The sequence below is a fragment of the Sorex araneus genome, chromosome X (genome assembly GCF_027595985.1).
Source record: "Sorex araneus isolate mSorAra2 chromosome X, mSorAra2.pri, whole genome shotgun sequence".
Taxonomy (NCBI): domain Eukaryota; kingdom Metazoa; phylum Chordata; class Mammalia; order Eulipotyphla; family Soricidae; genus Sorex; species Sorex araneus.
Window position 1 is genome coordinate 120507245 of NC_073313.1, and position 20492 is coordinate 120527736.

Below are 20492 nucleotides of genomic sequence, written 5' to 3' on the forward strand. Positions count from 1 at the left end.
ATTGATGTATGTTTTTCAGATGATTTTCATTGCAATCAATGAGCATTCTAGCTACTAGGATCAGTGTTTTATTTTTATCGAGTTCAGTTGTGACACCCACAGCATCTTCCTGACCAATACACACTAGTGAGTTACAGGGACCCTTCCTGATGGCCCTGCAGGGCGAGTGTCCAGGAGTGAGCTGAGGGGTGTGGGCTGGAGCTACCCCCGAGTCCTCCTGCAGCTCCTCCCTTAGCCCTGAACAGAGGGACACAGCAGAGTGAGGAAGAAGAGGAGACTCAGGGGTCACAGGTGGTTCGTCAGGTGAATAGGCACCCCCTGACAGAAGACTCGGCTGAACCCATATCTGGTCGACCTTGAGCACGGGCGTGAGAGTCTCCAGGGAGCAGACAGGAGGGGAGTGTGAGGGGTCACTGTGGGGTGGGTCACAGACCTTCACCTCCATGTGTCTGGAAGGAAACAGGGGCTGCAGGAAGTGTGAGATCCTGGAGGAAGTCAGTACAGAGATCCTTGCGGGAGATTTTAGAATGGACCTGTCCTGACAGTGAGTGATGGCAGGGCAAGGACCCCTGTGTGACCCCACGTTCACTCTGAGTACAGTGTGGGTCAGTTACTGTGCTGTTAGGATTCCCTTTGTGGGCCTGACCCCCTTCTGGTCCCTGTGCCCCTCTCAGTCCTGAGCGCCCTCTGGTGGCCCTGGAGGCCCCTGCAGCCCAGCCTGTCTCAGCAGGTTTGTGTCTGGGCTCACCCTGACTTCCCCTCACTGTGTCACGCACAGTAACACACAGCTGTGTCCTCGGGGGTCACTGAGCTCAGCTGCAGGGAGAACTGGTTATTGTTCGTGTCTCTGGTGATGGAGACGCGGCTCTTGAAGGCCGGGCTGTAGTTGGCGCTTCCATCATAACATATTTCCCCCAACCAGAGCAGGCCCTTCCCTGGGGGCTGGTGGATCCATGCCCAGCAGTAAGGACTGGTTGTGATGGAGAATCCAGAGACAGAGCAGGTGAGGGAGAGGGTCTGGGAGGGGGCCACCAGTCCTTGGCCCGACTCCTGCAGCTGCACCTGGGACAGGACACCTGGGGACAGGGAGAATCAGTCACTATCAATCCCTGCAGTCACTTCCTCCCCTAGACCCTATCACATCTAGGACACTCACTCAGCGGTGCTGTTAGCAGGCAGAGGAGAAGACCCCACAGAATCATCTTCTTCCCGACCACAACTCTGCCTTCCCCAGAGACTCAGCCCTGAGTGAGGAGACAGCTGTGAGCTTCACAGCCCAGAGAGCATTTGACCCCAGAGCCTGAGAGGGATTTTCATGAAGTGACCCAGTCTGTTATAAGGGAAACTTTCTGACCTTGCATCTCCTTGTCCCACTGGAGCGCTGAACTCAACCTGTCTGATGGATTGAGCACTTGCGGATGAAGTACATAGAAACAGGCCATAGGTGGCTACTCACTTATTTTCATAGTTTTTTTTCAAAGTTATTTATTTTATTGAATTACCATGTGAAAAGTTATAATCTGTCTTAACCAAGTTAAAATAATCAAAATCATTTCAATTTCAAGTTGCTAAAGAAAATAGTTTGCATTGTTTATGTTTCAAAAAACTTTTAAATATAGCCCCATTTATAATGTTCATAATCATAATTTTACTTATATGTGTTTCCTATAATGTTCTATAAAATAATATCCAAATGAAAACTTCAACTTCCCTTCCCAGTACTCATTTCTTTCCATAAAGAAATTATGACATTGTTGTCTGATAACTGTTTACAAAGTACATAGTTAATTGAAAATTCACGTTTGAGTTTTATTTATTTATTTTTTTGTTTTCGGGCCATACTCAGTGATTCTCGGTCATGACTCCTAGCTTTGCAGTCAAGAGTTACTCCTGGCTGTGGCTGTTTCATTCTGGGCATCCTGGAGGGGGCGGGTGAGTCCCCTACCCGCCCCAATGGAGCCAGCCTGGCAGCCAAAAACCCCTCAGAACTCAACTGCCCCCATGTTCATGGCTGCTCTCCACATGCTCAAATGAGCCTCACCCAGAGTGAGTCTATTCCTGGACATCGCACACTTTACACCACCAATATACCAAGAGTAGCACCCCACATTTGGTGGGGTTTAAAGTAGAAGGAAAACATCTCAGTGGGAAATATATTTATAGACACACACATATAAACACAGAATTTTCCACCTTTAGTAAAATGTTACTAATCTCTTATTGAAGAACTTAATGGCTCCTGGGTGAAGTACAACAATCTTCACACACTTTTCTCTAAGAAAACATTTTAGTCTCATTTTTAGAGGATTATTCATAACAAGCAATACAAAATAAATTATTTTGGTTGAGTCAGGGTCTGGGATTCGGGATTGAGATATGGTGGTGGGAAGGTGTAATGGTTGTGGCATTGGTTTCGAATATTAAATGCAATCAAATTGTGAACAACTTAATAAAAATTAAATTTAAAAAATTACTCCTAGGAGGACTAGAGCGATAGCATAGCGGGTAGGGAGTTCACCTTGCACGTGGCCAACCCAGGTCTGATTACTTCGTCCCTCTCGGAGAGCCCAACAAGCTACCGAGAGTAACCTGCCCTCACGGCAGAGCTTGAACGAACAACCCATGATATATTCTATATTCCAAAAACAGTAACAAGTCCCACAATGGAGATGGTACTGGTGCCCTCTCAAGAAAATCAATAAACAGTGGGATGACAGTGGTAAGTGCTACTGTAGTGCTCATGGGACCATATGGAATGCTGGGGAAGACCCCCATTGGTGAGGGCAAGGCCAGTACCCACAAACTATACTATCACTCTGGCTCTGTGATTTTTGAATTTTTGAGTTGAAGTCTATGGTGCATTCTCACAAAGCAGACATTTGTTATAGGCTATATTGAAACTCACAGGAGAGCCTGGCAAGCTCCCCGTGGCGTATTCGTTATACCAAATAGAGAAAAAATAATGGGTCTCATAACCCGGACCCTGAAAGAGCCTCCAATACTGCACCGTTTAGAAGAACGAGAAAGGAGAGGCTGCTAAAATCTCAGGACTGGGAATGAATGGAGACGTTACTGGTGCCCAATTGAGCAAATAGATGAATAACGGGATGACCGTCATTCAGTGATACAGTGATGTTGAAATTATTCTATATGCTTCTTTTAAATTTTCATGGAACCTGTAGTTTTTCTAACTTTCAAAATTAAATCTACAGCCTCCACATCTCAATGTTTCCATTGAGGTCACTCTGCTTCTGTCCATATCTGCGCATCTTTCATCTCCATCAGAACTTGGGTGTCCCTGCTCAGGGTCCTGTTGTTCCCACCATTGTCACCCTCCACCAGTGCCACAGTCAGTTCTGTTGCTCCATCAGGTGCCTATGCCAGGGGGAAACATTCAATGACACTGAAATGGAACAAGTGTGCTGGGAGGAGTGGATTTCTGGAGATGACTGAAGGGCGTCTGACAGACCTTTTCCCCAAACCCCCTTGTCACTGCAGACCCTGGCACGAGCTCAGTCTGAACTGAGTGACCCGTTCATACTCGGTCACTGATGGAAACTCTGTCATCTCTTTGTGTGTGTCTCTCTCTCTTTCTCTCTGTCTGTCTCCATCTATGTCTCTGTCTCTGTATCTGTCTCTGTCTCTGCCTCTCTCTCTCTCTGTCTCTCGCCTTTCTTACTTTAAACACTGTGATTTAGATAGTTTTTCACTATACAGTTGTTCCAGGTACTCAGCATGCCAACACCATCCCACCACTAATCTGCTCTTCCCTCCACCAACGTCCCCAGATACCCACCCCTCCAGCCGGCTCCCTGAGCATCACTAATTAATTGACCTTACACTGTTTGTTACAGCCTCTATCTCCCAATGGTGTTGCTACAATCCCAGCCTGAGGATTTCCTGAGCTGTTGGTGCACTTGGGCCTTCTGTGGTAGTGTTTCACTCATGAGCCCAGTGGGCTTCCACTCAATGTTCCCATCTAATTTCTATGTTTCTCCTGGGCTGGCAGCCCTGTGAGTTTGGGATTGTTACACAGCTGCATAGGTGGCGGCAGGTCTCAGGCTTTCAGCTGGGTGCTCAAGTGCAGGAGACTCTCTGGCATCTCTGAGATCAATCCTGAAGACGTGCCATTTTCTGGCAGTGGCGAGAGCCAGATGCGAGTGGGTCGAGTACTGGGCCTTGGGCAGGGCAAGGACTCAGTCTGTCCCCCTCCCGCCCAGGGTCAAGAGATCTTGGCTCGGGGGGAAGTTGGGCCTACCTGGGATGAGTCACTTGCCAATGTCTCTCTGAAACGCTGTCATCTCTAGCAGATGGGGGTGTGAGATCCTGGTGTTGGCGCTGGGAAACTGGCTCCGGGCATCTGTTTGACAGGATTGACCGTTATCCGGTCCCTCTGTCCCCAGCAGTCCCCAGAGTGGGCGTGCTATTCCCTGGCACTGTAAGGTGACAGGAAGCAGAGAAACCCCCCAGGGTGATGCTCACCTTGTTCCTCTCCACTCTGACCCCAGAGCTGCAGAGCCTGAGCACAGGAGCCAGTTCTCCTGGGAAGAGTGTTGGCACCAACCACTTCAGGAAGCCAAGAGGAGCCACTGCTGTCCTGGGCTGACAGGGTCTGGGGAGTCGAGAGGGAGGAGAGTCAGAGATCAGTGGTGACAAAGAGAAATTGAATGGACAGGCGCCCTCGAGTGGGAAGCAGGTAACTAGTAGCACTTTCTGTACAGAGCCGAAGCTTCTGGCCACATGTGGGAAACACATGTCAGGAGGAGCAGCATGCAGCCCCAGAGGAGAGAGAAATCGGTGAATCATGTGTCTTGCTGCACTTGGAGTGTGTGTTGTTGGACATCCACAATGCTTGTTCCATGCTGACCACACACACACAATATAGTCACCTTCTGTGCTGGGTGCACACACATTCTAGATTGTTGGGAAATTCTCAGATGTGGAATTGTGAAGAACACGAATCACTGTGCGTTTGGAGTCGGGATACTCCCCTCCTGTGTCTTCACAGTGTGTATTGCTCTCCCCTCAGCCTCTCTGTGCAAACAGCACAGTCTGAGGTGTAGTTCCAACTTCCACAGCACAAAAGCAACGATAACTGTCACTGGACTCATAATCCCCACTAATTTCTCAGGTGAATCACAGGGTTTGGGACCTTCAAACATACCTTCCTCACGAAGATGAGCCTTGGGTACTTGTACGGAATGCATTAATCTGAGAGGTGTTTGTGTTTGTGCTCACTATAGCATGAGGCACAGCAACAAGATGCACACAGTGCTCGAAGCCCAGCCCTCGATTCCATATTTGCCTTCTTCAATTCCCCTCAAAGTCTATTCTTAAGTGCTTTATTTTAGTTGGAATGAAGTTTTTCTTTTCTCTTTATTTTTGTGTTGGCTGCACACCCAGTTCAGGGCTTAATCGTTGCTCTTTACTGATCAGGGTCAGGCTTCTGACGGGCTTGGGGACCACATGGGATGCCAGCATGAGACCCTGTTTGGCCATGTGCAAGGACAGTGGCGCCCTGCTCACTGCACCATCCCTCTGTCCCTGAAATGATATTTTCATTAACTCCTTCATTCCTTCACTGAGATTTTTGAGTCTTCCCGTCAGTATTTTCTTGGGCTCAGTGACCTCTGAGAGAAGTGTTATTCTCAGGTCTTCCACAGAGAGCATCGAATATTCGGATGTACCTGAGTGTTTATCTGATTCAGTTCCCACCCAGTGAAATCATAATATTCCTTTGTTTTTTCATTATTCCTGGTGCTTCGTGGGTTCTAGTGGTGTAGGTTCTGGGTGCTCTGGACATGGATTTGTCTCTGCTCACAATATCTGACCAGTGCTGAGAGTCTAGAACTTCAGGCAGCCACAGGTGCCTGTGACATAATCTCAGTGGGACTGGCGGGGCCTGAACTAGGTTGGAATGAGCAGGGTGGTTTCTGGTGCTGGCCAGGGCTTCACGGAGTCTTCTGTAAACTAGGTGTTTGTTACAGGAATATACATAAATGATAACACAATGGAATGAAACCTGTAGCCCAGAGATAATTCCTTAAATCTACCACAGTAATTATTGGCAAGGGGTTGCTTGAATGTTCAAGCAGAGCAAGGAAAGTGCACAAGTAAAGCATAAAGAGCAACTGAATCCATGTCTCACATGGTCTATAGAACTTTATTTAAGGTAACTTAGTGGCCCAGATATGGGGCCAAAGTCCTTAAGAACATTGAGGAAATAGTAGGCAGAACTCTCAATACTGATCCCAGAGGTATAATCAATAGTTTGACTCTGATTGGAAATCACATCTAAAAGTAAAATCAGATAAACAAACCAATATGCAATCAGTTAAAAAGATTTTACATGGCAAGGCAAACTACATTAAGAAAAAGATAACAGATGAGAAGGGAGAAAATGCTTACCCATCACACATCATAATTACAGCCCTAATATCTAAGATACTGAGAGTACTCAGAGAGCTTACACCAGGAAATCCCTGACTGTGAACCCCGGTCATAACATGCTTTGGGACATGCACAGAGACTTCCCTGGAGGTGACATCCCTGTGGGCTGTAGGCTTGAAATTTTTATCAGCACTGACTGTCAGGAAGATGTCAATCAGAAGGACAGTGGTGGGTTCTCTCAGCTCAGCGAGAATGGCCAATATCGAGACTGGAAATAGTGTGCTGGGCTGTCCACTAAGAGGAATGTGGTTTGAAGCTTGGTTTGGAATGTCAATGTTTGGTTCTATTTCTATAAAAAGTACTAAGGAGATTTCTCAAAAGTTGTGAAAATAAAATTTCAACAATCATTAATAGCTTTGTAATATTGTGATTAATGATGATTAAATAAAGGACTGTAGCACTGTTGTCCCATTGTTCATTGATTTGCTCAAGTGGGCACCAGTAATGTCTCCATTGTGAGACTTGTTGTTACTGTTTTTAGCATATCGAATATGCCACGGGTAGCTTGCCAGGCTCTGCTGTGCGGGATACTCTCAATAGCCTGCCAGGCTCTCTGAGAGGGACAGAGTATCAAACCCGGGTCATCGGCGTGCAAGGCAAATGCCCTACCCACTGTGCTATCGCTCCAGTCCTGGAGTTCTCTGTTCCAGTTTAGGACTATAGCGATTAAAAGTTTTTGTAAACTATTTTTTATAAAACTATCAAAAATAGTTCCTACATGACCAAGTGATTCCACCCAGAATGAACTACATCCAAACCTGAAAACATTAATTTGACAAGATATACATGAACATATGCTTTTTGTAGTGTTTAATATAGTGGCAAGGACATGGAAACTATCCTAATTCTTAGTGACAATTTTATGGACAAAAAGTTGTGAAAAAAAACAGTGGGACAGTATTATTCAGCTATAGGAAAAGGCAAAAAAAAAAGTCATTACCTTGTTGAAACACGGATGTCATTGAAAAATATTAGATTCAGTTAAGTAAGTCCAGGGAGAAGGATATTTCAGATAATCTTATTCACCCGTGGTAGACAGAGAACAGAGTCAGGATGGTCAGGATCCAATGATAACGGCCCCTGCATCCTAACCACACTCTCGGGTTCCCAAGAGGAGTCGGGTGGGGGCTCAGATTCTGGGAAGAAGAGACTGAACACAGGGGCCACAGCAGAGTGTGGGAGTCTGTAGGATTTGGTTCTGGGGGAAGCACAGGGAGTTTGTGATCCACAAGCATCAACCCTCAGACTATTATCATCGTGTTCCCTCAGTGACAATAAAGAAGGTAATGGTATAAATCTCTCCTTTATGTGAAAAGGAATGATCTTGATTGAAGAAACATTGACCACACCTGACCTAGCAGGACATAACAGTCTCTAGCGGAGTCTGAGACAGGAAGAGGAAAACACTAATTTGTACTAGAAAAGGAAATAATAACAAAAATGTTTATACTAGGTTTATTAAATTTGGTTTAAATATTACAATCACTGTATCACTGTCACTGTCATCCCATTGCTCATCTATTAGCTCGAGCGGGCACCAGTAACTTCTCCATTGTGAGACTTGTTGTTACTGTTTTAGGCATATCGAATACTCCACGGGTAGCTTGTCAGGCTCTGCTGTGTGGCAGGATACTCTCTGTAGCTTGCCAGGCTCTCCGAGAGAAATCAAACCCAGGTCGGCTGCATGCAAAGCAAGTGCCCTACCCGCAGTGCTATCGTTCCAGCCCAAATATTATAATAAAGAAGACAATGATCCCTCCCAAAAAGAGGAAAAATATGTAAAAACAAATGAAAAAGAAAGAAAAGAATGTGACCTCTTACAGGCCCTACTCCCCAGCCCCTGGGCACAGACCTGTAGGCGGAGAGCAGAGCGCCCCCTGGTGGTCACACGCACCCCTGCGACTCCCTGTCTCCCTCAGCAGGTTTGTGTCTGGGCTCACAGGGACTTGCCCTCACTGTGCCTCTTGCACAATAATACACGGCTGTGTCCTCAGTTACTGAGTTGCTCAGTTTTAGGTAAACTTGATTCTTGGTGTCCCTGGAGATGCTGACTCGGGACTGAAAACTTGGGTTATAGGCTGTGCTTCCACCAGTCCGTATAGAACCAATCCAATCCAGCCCTTTTCCAGGGGCCTGGCGGACCCAGTTTACATGATAGCTAGTTAGAGAGAATCCAGAGACAGAGCAGGTGAGGAACAGCGTCTGCGAGGGCATCACCTGACTTGGCCCTGACTCTTGCATCTGTTCCTGGGACAGGACACCTGGGGACAGAGACCCACAGTGAGTCATGGGCTCAGAGGCCCCATGCCCAGCTTGGAGCCTCTGTCCAGGGGATACTCACATCCGGGAGCTGCCACCAGAAGGAGGAACCAGCGCTGATGCACGTTCCTGCCCACGAGGTCCATGATCTCAGACACCGTGTCAGGGGGAGAGGGAGCCCGAGTTGGGGTGAGTGTGAACGTGGTTTTAACCCTGGGTCCTGAGTGCAGATTTGCATGGGGGAGCCTCTGTAGAGAAAGGAGGGGACCCGGGGAGGCTGGTGTGTGGGCTCCTGGGAGGAGGTGCTGACTGTGGCTCAGAGCACTCAGGCAAGTCCCTGGAGCCCTGTCAGAGCCGGGCCTCTTCCCCCAGCACAGGAAACGTGCTGAGGAGCTCTCAGGAAACAGGAATGGCTGAGGGGGAAAAGGAAGCTGGGAAGGAGAGTGCCCGTGTCTCAGGTCCCTGATGACCAAACCACAGGGCCTGTACCCTGTAGACAGGCCCCTGCCCCTTCGTGACCCTGAGTGGTGGCTCCTGTTCTCCCCTTGTGAATGCAAATCCTGGGAATTAACACACAGTGTCATTGTCCCAGTGAAATTCGCACAAGACAGGACCAATCCAAGATCATTCAAAATTCTCAGTCTTTGTTCACTCCCTTACCTTGTGAGTGAAACTCTGAAATTTAAAGATAGTTATAAGGGTGGATCTTTTCATTGTCACTGATGGTGCTGAAGCAGACATTCAGGCAAATATTAAAGGAACCCCCTGGCAACGGATTCTAGGCACATAATTCAAAAGCGCTTAAAACTCACCTGAGGCCTGACAAGACTTTGATAAGCGCCGGCAGAAACCCTACAGAGAGAAGTCCCAGAGTGAACACAAGCCAGGCAAAGAGTATCAAAGGAGAACCATGAAAGTCAGCCTCGCCTTCTTGACAATGACAAGCAACAGTCTCGTCCCTGGGTGAAAGTTCCACATGGAGGAGGTTGGCTGATGTGGATATAGGCTACATGGGCCAGGGAAGAGAGAGGGCATGGAGCCAGCCCATTCTGCCTGCAGGAATGCTGTGAGGATTCAGAGACTGAAGTCAGGGTTAAAGACCCTTCCCCCAAAAAAACTCAACTATGTGGATCAGTTCGCCTATTGTGCTGCTCATAGCATGTGTTGCTACCTTGCTGTGTATCTTTTAAGCCCCAGATTATGAGACAGATCATCTGTATCTCTCCCTTTCCTGCTGACTGATTCACTCGGCATGATATCCTCTAGTTTTTTTCTCTATTGCAGGAAGTTGAGTGAATTTCAACCCAGTTAGCAGGGTAAGGCCCACAGAGGGTAGACAGGATTAGGACTCTTTCCAGGTGTTCTTCATGTATGTGAAATTTATGAGTAAAATGTCTTCAGGCCAATGCCCTCCGATTTTCTGGATTCAGTTGGAAGTGTGTAGCACTAGGAGAGTGGTTGGTGATTTGAGAACATGGCTTTTCCATCGTCACTTGGAGTTTTCACTACACACGGAGGACAGTGGGGAGACTGAGGACAGTCTGACACTCCAGAACTGTAGGTAGCAGTTCAGTCACCAAGGAGCCCCATCTGAGTGCTTGCTCTGTGCAGAGGCAGGAAGGGTGCATTCAGAACAATCCTCAAGGGTTGATTTCTGGACTGCCCTGTCCCAGGAATCTGTCTGCTACTTTCTGCTCTACCCACATTGACAATCCACACTGGCCCTCAGTCTAGGCCCCTGCTTCTGTGCTCTGCATTTTCCTCAGTCAGAACCCATATTGTGCTCATTGTGCCTTCAGGAATTGAAGGGTTGTCCTGATTCATATATGTTCAATGTTCTCCTAGGGAGGGAATGAAAATACAATCACATCAGATATGTGCATTTTCCCTGTCATTGGGAGGAGTTTTGCTCACTTTTTGTCAATTGACCATTTTGATAAATTTGGCAACATATTTCAAAGTACAGGTATGAATCTTGGATTCTGCATAAGAAGTAAAGGTCATAGTTCAACTATGGGACACGAATATTCCCAGTAATTCTCTGTTCTTCATGACTGATAGCCCATCGTGTAGTTATGCTGTCTGAGGTTTTGAGTGGACACTAATAGGATATATATACATATATATATGTACACATATCTACTCAACTAGTCTATAACTTGTGCATGGATATATGCCCTTGATTTCAATTGAATTAAAGTGATAAATTTTGATTATTTTTTCCCAAATTACAAGACAAGCACAAAGTTAATGTCTCTCTCAATACCATATTTTTGCCAGGTTTCCAGGAATATTAGTCAATTGGTGAGGTCAGACCCCAGGTAAACTCAGCTTGGATGCATGACCCTGGAGTGGAGGGAGCAGCACCTGAGGCCTCGCTCTAGATCCTGTCTGCTGGTCCCTGATACTGCCAGCCCTCCTGGGCACACCCCAGACCGTGTGTCTGTGCTTGGGTAACGACCATCCCCTGAGCTGGGCTGAGATGCCCCAACATCAGGACTTCACAGACCCTGATCCTGACCGTTTCCTTCCCACCACATTGCCGGGAACCAATGCCTGGGAATTGCCAGGAATCAATGCCTTGGAACCAATGTGTCAGTATATCCTGACCTATAACTAAGGAACAACCTCTTCTTGGAGAAAATATCAAGTACCTTTTGAAGGTTGCAGAACAAGGCCCAGAGTAATTACCATCAGGGCCCACATCCAGTCTCATTAAACTTTTGCATTCTTTGCTATTCTCCCACTCTGCCCACTTCCTCATATAATCAACTATTAAAAAAAACAGCTTAAGAGAAAAAAAAATAGGAGCTTTCTCCCATTCTTCTTGTGTCCATCTCATTCTTCTTGGGTCTGTCTCCTTTTCGCTCACGCACCCTCTCCCGGCCACCCACATTGGCCAAGTCCCACGGGACGGGACACCACATGATAGGAAAAATGTGACCGTGGTCCCTTTCATAGAGGGTCCTCTCCTCCACTGTCCCTTGAACAATGGCAGGATTCCAGCTCAGGACTATGGAGATAGAAACATGCACAGAAACTCCAGAAAGGGCTCTGGCCAACACCAGGGTTTTGTCTCAGAAAAGGATTTCTTGCAGAGACACAGAATTTAAAACAAAATTGGGGGCTGGAGCGATAGCACAGCAGGTAGGGCATTTGCCCATATGGTCCCCTGAGCACCACCAGGATTGATCCCTGAGTACAAAGCCAGGAGAAACCCCTGAGCATTGACGGGTGTGACCCAAAAAGAAAAAAAAATAAGTTTGCCTTCCAACCTATGGTGGTTAGAGTCTTTCCAACTGAAGTTGTTTTTATGTCGGTAAAACTCTTTTTTTTCTGTTCAATGTTCCTGTGCATTTTTGGTCATTAACAAGGGTTATTTATCTGGCATCAGGTATGGAAGGGGCTTCCAGGGTAAGGTTTCCCTTTTAGCTTATATGGGTTTTGTTCGCTTGTTTGTTTCTTGGGTCACACATAGCTGTGCTTAGGGGCTGGAGCGATAGCACAGCGGGTAGGGCGTTTGCCTTGCACGCTGCCGACCCGGGTTCTAATCCCAGCATCCCATATGGTCCCCTGAGCACCGCCAGGGGTAATTCCTGAGTGAAGAGCCAGGAGTAACCCCTGTGCATCGCTGGGTGTGACCCAAAACAAAACAAAACAAAACAAAAAACAAATTGGGAGTCTGCCATGGGTAGAACTTCAGTTCAGGAATCTGCAATGACACCAACCCAAACTTCCATGTACCATTTGGGGCGCTCCACACAAAATCCTAGAAGAAAATATGAGTGACACCAGGTGTTCTAGAGAGAGGCCACTTTTGTCTTGGCTGATTATGACAAAGAGAAATCTTAAGTCTTTCCCTCAAATGAAGCCTTACTCTGTGAGCGCCATTCCGTGTCTCAGACCCTGACTCTCTGAGGAGGAAGTCAGGAGGATCAGTGTCCCTGTCATCTTCTCACCCGGCACAGCTGCCTCTCCCTCAGTTTTCTGCCACACTCAGGATGTGGTTGTCACACTGTGTCTCTCGCACAGTAATACACGGCCGTGTCCTCAGTGCTCAGCCTGCTCAGTTCCATGTAGGTTGTGTCCTTGGACGTGTCTGCAGTGAGTGTGAGTCGGCCCTGGAACTTTTGTGCATAGTCTGTACCACCAGTGATAGGGTTTACCCTTCCCATCCACTCGAACCCTTGTCCCTGGGCCTGCCGCACCCAGTGCATAAATTTGCTGGTGAAAGTGTATCCAGACGCCTTGCAGGAGATCTTCACTGATGTCCCAGGTTTTCCCACCTCAGCCCCTGACTGCACCAGCTGTACCTGGGAGTTCACACCTGTGGACAGCAGACAGGAGTGGGTGGACTCCACTTGACTGGCCCCGTTCCCTCAGCCCAAGGAATGGGGACGCTTACCTGCAGCCACTGCCACCAGGAAGAGAATTCTCCAGGTCCAGTCCATGGTGAGGTCCATCACTCAGGGGCTTCTGAAAGTGTGGGTGTGGCTGCTGTGTGGGGTTGTCAGGACACAGACACATCTGTATTTAACTCAGTGTCCCTGGTGTAATTTGCATATTCATGAAGAGGTAGAATTCATAGCTGAAGGCCTGGTTCGACCTGAGAATGGGCTGGTAGAAGCCACTGGGTCCATCCTCAAGGGGAGTGAAGAGGTCCATGGTCTGATCCTTGTTTGAGGAGATGAGACCTGCCCTGACCCAAGACTCTGTGCACACAGTGCTCCCCCTCTGGAGGGCCAAGCCCTTTCAGGACCTTCCCCTCAGGACCCCCACATCTGTATGGCCTGGAGACATATGGACACACCTGGACTCTGAGGTTATTTCTGGGATCCTGGAACTCCCCAAGGGATAGTACAGGGAGATGACAAACCCATCCTAATGCTCCAGTGGTTTCCATCGGAGATATTAAGTCCAAAAGCACCACCTGAATACAGGTTTAACTACTTAACAATTAATAAATGTTCCTCTCCAAATGATAAGTATGCACAATTTAACTTTCTGTGTCCTGTACTTAATTTATTTCTGTTTTTGCAAGAGCACAAAATTTAGGTTTTTTTTAAATTTATTATTATTATTCTTTTTATTGAATCACTGTGAGATACAACCTTACAAAACTGTTCATGATTCGATTTCACTCATACAGTTTCTGAAGAAAAATCCCTCTCACCTCTGAACCCACTTCAGGCCTGCAAGTCTCTGATGCTGGGACTTGGCGCCCCCTGCAGCCCGTTCCCACCCTGCAGGGAGAGCCTCTGGGCTCTCAGGGGCTTTAACCTCTTGGTGTCTCTAATACAGAATTGAATCCTGGGACTTCCCTTCAGAAGCCTTGTTCACGAGTCATATTCTTTTATGGGCCTTTTGACTGGTTTTGAGCCACACCTGGCAGTTCTGAGGACTTACTCCTGGCTCTGTGCTCAGGAATCGCTCAGGTCGATGCATCCTAGGAAAACATTGGAAAATCAAATACATATATATGTGTGTATATATATATATATATATATAAAACAATTACAAGGTGACACTGCATGTTCTTTGATGCAATCGTGTAAAAGGGATACAATCAATATTTCACTCAAAAATGATATAAACTCTCAATCTAATAGAGGATTTAAATATATAACTACAGACTTAAAACATGTCATATTAAATTTATAAAATATTGGAGACTTCAAAAACCATGCATGAGTCAAACACTGCTGTCAACATATTTATTATATATCAGTATCATTCTAACAAACATAAGTAAACACAAAATGAGTAGAATAAAATAAATAAAGCTTTATGGCACATATTAGTTGAACTCTAATTTTTTCAGTGATACAAGGTAATAATATTTAAAGAAATTTACTCAGAAAAATGCAAGTGAAGAGAAAGAGAGTGCCGTATTCATGAGAATACATGGGCTTCTCCAAATGGGAAAAATACTTGAGCTCTGATATCTGGTCAGACATGTTAGAAATCTGGAAGCATTTTTCCAACCAGCACAAGTGAATACCTGAACACCTGAGCAACTGAAACTCAGAGATTCACTTTCAGTCTCTCTGTGAATAATAAGAAAAGGGAGATGGAGAGAGAAGCAAAATAGTATCACTTGTATCACTTGTCATCTAGTTGATCTTCGATTTGCTTGAGTTGGCACTTGTAAAGTCTCTATTCGTCCCTGTCGTGTGCTAATGTAGCCCAATGATGTCTGCTTGCTCCAGGAATACGAAGAGACTCAAACCGTTCATTCAGGAATTTGACGAAGAAGTCCGACCATCTCGTAGGTGGGCGGCCACACAGTCTTTTGAGGTCTCATGGAATCCAGTCCGTAACAGCTCTCATCCTGCGGTCATCTCTGAATTGCATTACATGTGTAGCCCATCTGGTTTTTGATGCCTTGGCAAACAAGACAGCATCCCTGATTCTTGATCATTGATCAAGGTCAGAACTCTGGTTTCCTTCTCTCACTTGAGTGAAACATGATACTCCAAGCATAGCTCTTTCAATTCCTCTTTGGGATACCCGAATAACGTTCTCATCCTGTTTTTGTAGGGCCCAGGTCTCTGAGGCGTATATTAATGCAGGAAGAATGGTGGAGTCAAAAGATGTGCCTGGAGCCAGAGGTTTTTTGTCCTCTTAATCACTTCTACAACGTTCTTGAAGGCATTCCACACTTCTCTCTTCCTCCTGCTCAGTTGTGGCGCCAAGTCGTTCTTCATGTTGAGTTCTCTACCCAGGTACACATAGCTACTGCATTTGGAGATGTTTGTTCCATTGAGAGCAAGAGGAACATAGATAAAATAGTATTATCTAAATAAATTCACTTAGAGAAATGCAAGCAGAGAGAGAAATAGAGAGAGTGTGTGAGAGAGAAAGAAAAAGATGCAATCCTGTCACAGGATTGTGACAGGAAGGACAGTCCAAACACAGAATCTGTTCGTCATCACTTGAGCCATCCTTCTCCTTTATTGACCCCTAGGCTCCTCTATGTGTCCTCTATATATTGCAATAAGACACTGAAAGACTATCATGTATATCCTTTTTACTACTTTCAACACTCAGTTCTTGTCCAGAGTGATCATATCTAACTATTCCTGTCATACTGGTCCTTCTCTGTCCTTCGTCCTTCACACAATTATAGCAAGTTTAAAATTATTGACCTGTCCTTCTGGCACCCTTGTTTCCTGGCACTGAATATTAATCTCATACAAAATTTTAAATCCCTAAGGACAGTGAAATTATTCTAAATCTGTCCCTATCCTTCTCACTCTTTTCACTCACCCTGATATTCCCCATATTCCTTCATTTATAAGTGAATTTCATGATATCATTTTTCCTGGTATGTTTTATATTTGGCTATTATGAATACAATATTGTGATGCATTAAACATGGTCATGCATATATATTTCCAAATTAGTGTTTTGTGTCCATTGGGGTCAATGCCAAGAATGGAATTTCTGTGTCATATGGAACCTCAATTCTTATTATATTGGTTAGTATCCAAGTCATTTTCGAAACAGGTCAATCTGTTTGATATTCCACCAGCAGAGAATGAGGATTGAATGTCCCTCACATCTAGGCTAACACAGAATATTTTGTTTCTTTGTGAGATGTGACATTTTCCCTGGTACGAAGTGATATCTCATTATTGTTTAAATTTGCATTTCTTTGATAAGTGACAGGGAGAATTTGTTCCAACAGTTCTTTGTCTCAAAGTTCCCTTTAAGGATGTATCTTTTCCAAACCCCCATTTCAGATGGGGTATATTTTTTGTTGTTAAATTATACAAGTGTTTTATATATGTTTTATTAATCCTGCGTCAGATGAAGGACAGGCAGATATTTTCCTCCAGTGTTTTGCTTGTCTTTTGATTCTGGTCATCATTTCATGTACATTGATTAGGCCATTTAAAACAGAGACTGACAAAGTATGAAATGAGCGAAAACTTGGGCTCCACTTTGATCCCTAAATAATTAGTTTATGGGATGGAAATTGAAACAAGATGGCAAAGAACTGTGTGGTTAAACTCAGCTCAGAGTAACCGCTTGTTGGCCACACAAAACGTTTGTCACGGGCTGACCACAATCACAAACACAAATTCACCTTCAATGTGGGATGCACAAACAGCCGAGCGAGTCAGTGAGTCCTCAGGTGGAATTGTGACCAATGTGGGTGGGTCATTGCAGGTTCACAGTCGGGACACACTTCATGTGTCTTCACAGCACAGGGTCTCAGTCAGCCTCTGTGCACACAGCAAGGTCCTAGAATGTGGTTCCTCCTTCCACAAGCACAGGGTGAAACAAACTCTACTCAGGCCTCATTCCCCACTGCCTTCTCAGAGATTCACCAGGGCTCAGAACTTCCCCTTCAGACTAAGATGAGCCTAGGGTACTTTCTGTGTCTCCTGGAAACCCAAAAGCATTAACTAGTGGAGATGATCATAGTCGTGTTCACGGCAGCACCAAGTGCAGTAGCCAAGATGCACACATAACACACAATTGCAGCATTCAGTTCTGTCTGTTTCGTCATTCAGCCATGGAGTCCATTCTTTCTCTCCTTCGGTTCTGTTTGAAGGACAGTGATCATTGTTCCCTTCCTTCTCTCACTGAGATTCCTGAGTCTCCCTGTCAGTGTTTTCTTCAGGTCAGAGAGCACTGAGAGGGTTGTTGCTCTCCACACACCCACAGAGCATCGGATATTCTGATGTTTTGACCTGGATTCATATTCATTGAAACAAGAGAATCATTTTTTTTTCATTGTTCCTGGTGTTCTTTTTGTGCTAACAGTGTGAGTACCCTGTGGTCTGTGTATGGATTTGGTGAAGTTCCTCACTCTATTCAGCTAGGTCTGTGACTCTACTAACTTCTGGCAGCCACAAAGCCTGTGCTGTTTTCTCAGTGGGACTGGGAGGGCCAGAGGTCGGCTGGCAGGAATAACTGTGGGTTCTGGTGTTGACGGGGCCTCACTGAGACCTGGGATGTCCCTTGGGGATCAGACTTTAAGTAATATCATGAAGCTATAGAAATTAACCCGTGAGTTTCAGGAATATAAACTCTCAGTCCAACTGTATAGAAATGGAAGCCCAAAATAAATCCTTAGATTTTTTACGGTGCAGTTTGGGAAAGGATTCCATCCTATGGAGTGAAGCAAGGAAAATCTCAACAAACCGTGTGAGGGTCCCTCCTGTCCAGCAGGTAGGACCCTTTGTGGGGCTGAGGAGAGGATGCAGCCGAATGAACAGACATAGAGACAGAGAGCAACAAGAAAGAGGAGAGAGAGAGAGAGAGAGGAGAGAGAGAGCGAGCGCTTTATTCACTGGCAGCTACAGCATTTATACTTGCCGGCTGGGAGGCAGTGGTATGGTATGTGCCCAGACCCCGTACAAGCAGTAGTCAATCACAGATCGTGACATGTTCATCTATCATGTCAGGCATGGGTATCGGCTAGTGGAATGGTAAGGTCAGTAAGGTCAGTAACGGCAACCTTGTTACAGAAATTTTAATTAGGCCCCTGTTTGAGAAGTGCCAGGCTCTGTCTTACTTGAAGATAAGAGCCAGGATTGAAATATGGCTTCCTACAAAACCGTGTTGGGAAAGCAACACCACATACAAAAACAACAAAAGAAGATAGAATCAAATCCATATCTCACACCAGATGCAGAATATAATTAAAAGTGGACTTATGGTCGAGCGTTGACATCAGAAGGCCTGTCTCTCCATGACACTGATCTTAGAGAGGGATCATCTATAGTTTCACTCCACTGTCAGAGATAAGATAAACTAAACTAAATAAATGGGACTAAATTAGTTAAAATATTTTAATGGTAATGTAAACAACAATAAAACTAAGATGCCCTAATTAATGGGAGAAAATGTGTACCCACTGAAGCTCAGATCTAATCTGAGCTTAGATACAACACATCAAACCTAATCTCTAAGATAATCATAGAACTCACAAAACTCAACATCAGAACAAATCACTCATCATCATATGGTGTGGGAAATAAACAGATTCTTTCCTAATGCAACATTCCAGTGGGCTGTGGGCATATGAAAAGGTGTTTATCAGCACTTACTATGAGGGAAATGTTAGTATAAAGGACAACGAAACCATCTCTCCCCAGTGAGAATGGCTTATATGAAAACTACTGGAAACAAACAGTGTTGGAACATTGTCAAAGGAAAAACTTTTCTATGTTTGTGGTGGCTTATCTATGGAAAACACTATGATATTTCTCTAAAAAGTGAAAATTGAATCTCCAAGTTACAATTTATTCTATTTTTGATGACATCAACCTAGCGTGAAAACAGTCATTTGAGAAAATATTTGTAAGCATATGTTCATTGCAGCATTTAGAATAGTTGCTAGGGCATGGAAACAATCCTAATACTTCATGACAATTTTGTGGATAAGGAATTGTGGTGTTTATACACAGTGGTGTTTATAACTCCCTCAGTTATAAGAAAAGATGTAAGATCAATGTTTTCTGCAACATGAATGGAACTAGAGAATATTAGTGAAGTTTGTCAGAGGGAGAAGGCCGATTCACAGGACGTCATTCATCCATTGTACACAGAGAACAGTGTCAGGATGGACAGGATCCAGTGATAACGGCCCCTGCATCTTAACCACACTATGAGGTTCCCGAGAGGAGTAAGGTGGGGGCTCAGATCACTCGGAAGGAAAGGCCCAACATAGGGGCCATAGCAGAGTGTGGGGGTCTGTGGGGATTTGGTGCTGGGAGAAGCGCATGGATTTTGTGACCCACAAGCATCAACATTCAGACCATTGTCATCGTGTTCCCTCAGTGACAGTAAGAAGGGATTGTCACTTCTTATTGACAATAAGATTTTAATATTAATTAAATTAAAATTAATTTTTATTTTATTTTTATTTATTTATTTATTTTTGCTTTTTGGGTCACACCCGGCGATGCACAGGGGTTGCTCCTGGCTCTGCACTCAGGAATTACTCCTGGCGTTGCTCAGGGGACCATATGGGATGCTGGGAATCGAACCGGGGGGGTCGGCCGCGTGCAAGGCAAACGCCCTACCCGCTGTGCTATTGCTCCAGCCCCTAAAATTAATTTTTAATTTTATTTATTATATTAATAATTTTAAAAGGAGAGGAATTTCTCCTTTTTTATAAAGGGATGATCTTTATGGAGAAAAAAAAATCGACCACACCTTACCTAGCAGCACATAACAGTCTCTAGTAGACTCAGAAAGGAAGAGAAATAAGCAAATTTCTAATAGGAGAAAAAGTAATTATTAAAATGTATATAGGTAACAAATTAAAGTTTGTTCATAAATTTCAACTAGAGTAAAGAAAGCGCCCCCTTTACAGCGTCTCTCCCCTGCCCCTGGAGCAGAGCACTGGAATCCCTGCATCACAGCGCCCCCTGGTGGTCACACGCACCCCTGCAGCTCCCCTGTCTCCCTCAGCAGGTTTGTGTCTGCGCTCACAGGGACTTGGCTCACTGTGTCTCTTGCACAATAACACACGGCTGTGTCCTCAGTCACTTAGTTGCTCAGTCTTAGGTAACTCCAACAGGGTCATTTTAATTCTACAGGAGAATAATGTGCCCCTCAGGCCCCAGGGAAGTAACATGGTCCTGTCACTGGAAACTTTTCATCAGAAAAGAGAGAGTGTGATAAAGTCCTTACTGCCCACAGAGGGGATGGAGGACTCAGCCACAACCCACAAGGAGGGTTGGTGTCATCTGAGAGCTGAGGGGCAGGCCAGTCCTGATCTCCACAGAAACACGATTCATCTGGTCATGAGCAACGTTTCC

The 20492-nt window shown here is 45.4% G+C and overlaps 2 gene segments (V, D, J or C); both read right to left on the bottom strand.

Moving 5' to 3' along the window:
• Nucleotides 1–768: 768 nt before the first annotated feature.
• LOC129399674 (immunoglobulin heavy variable 4-61-like) lies at nt 769–1202 on the bottom strand. The segment is given in 2 exon segments: nt 769–1076; nt 1157–1202. Coding segments are annotated over 2 exon segments (354 nt in total).
• An 11517-nt stretch (nt 1203–12719) lies between these two features.
• LOC101554192 (immunoglobulin heavy variable 1-2-like) lies at nt 12720–13160 on the bottom strand. The segment is given in 2 exon segments: nt 12720–13036; nt 13115–13160. Coding segments are annotated over 2 exon segments (363 nt in total).
• Between the last annotated feature and the right edge of the window lie 7332 nt (nt 13161–20492).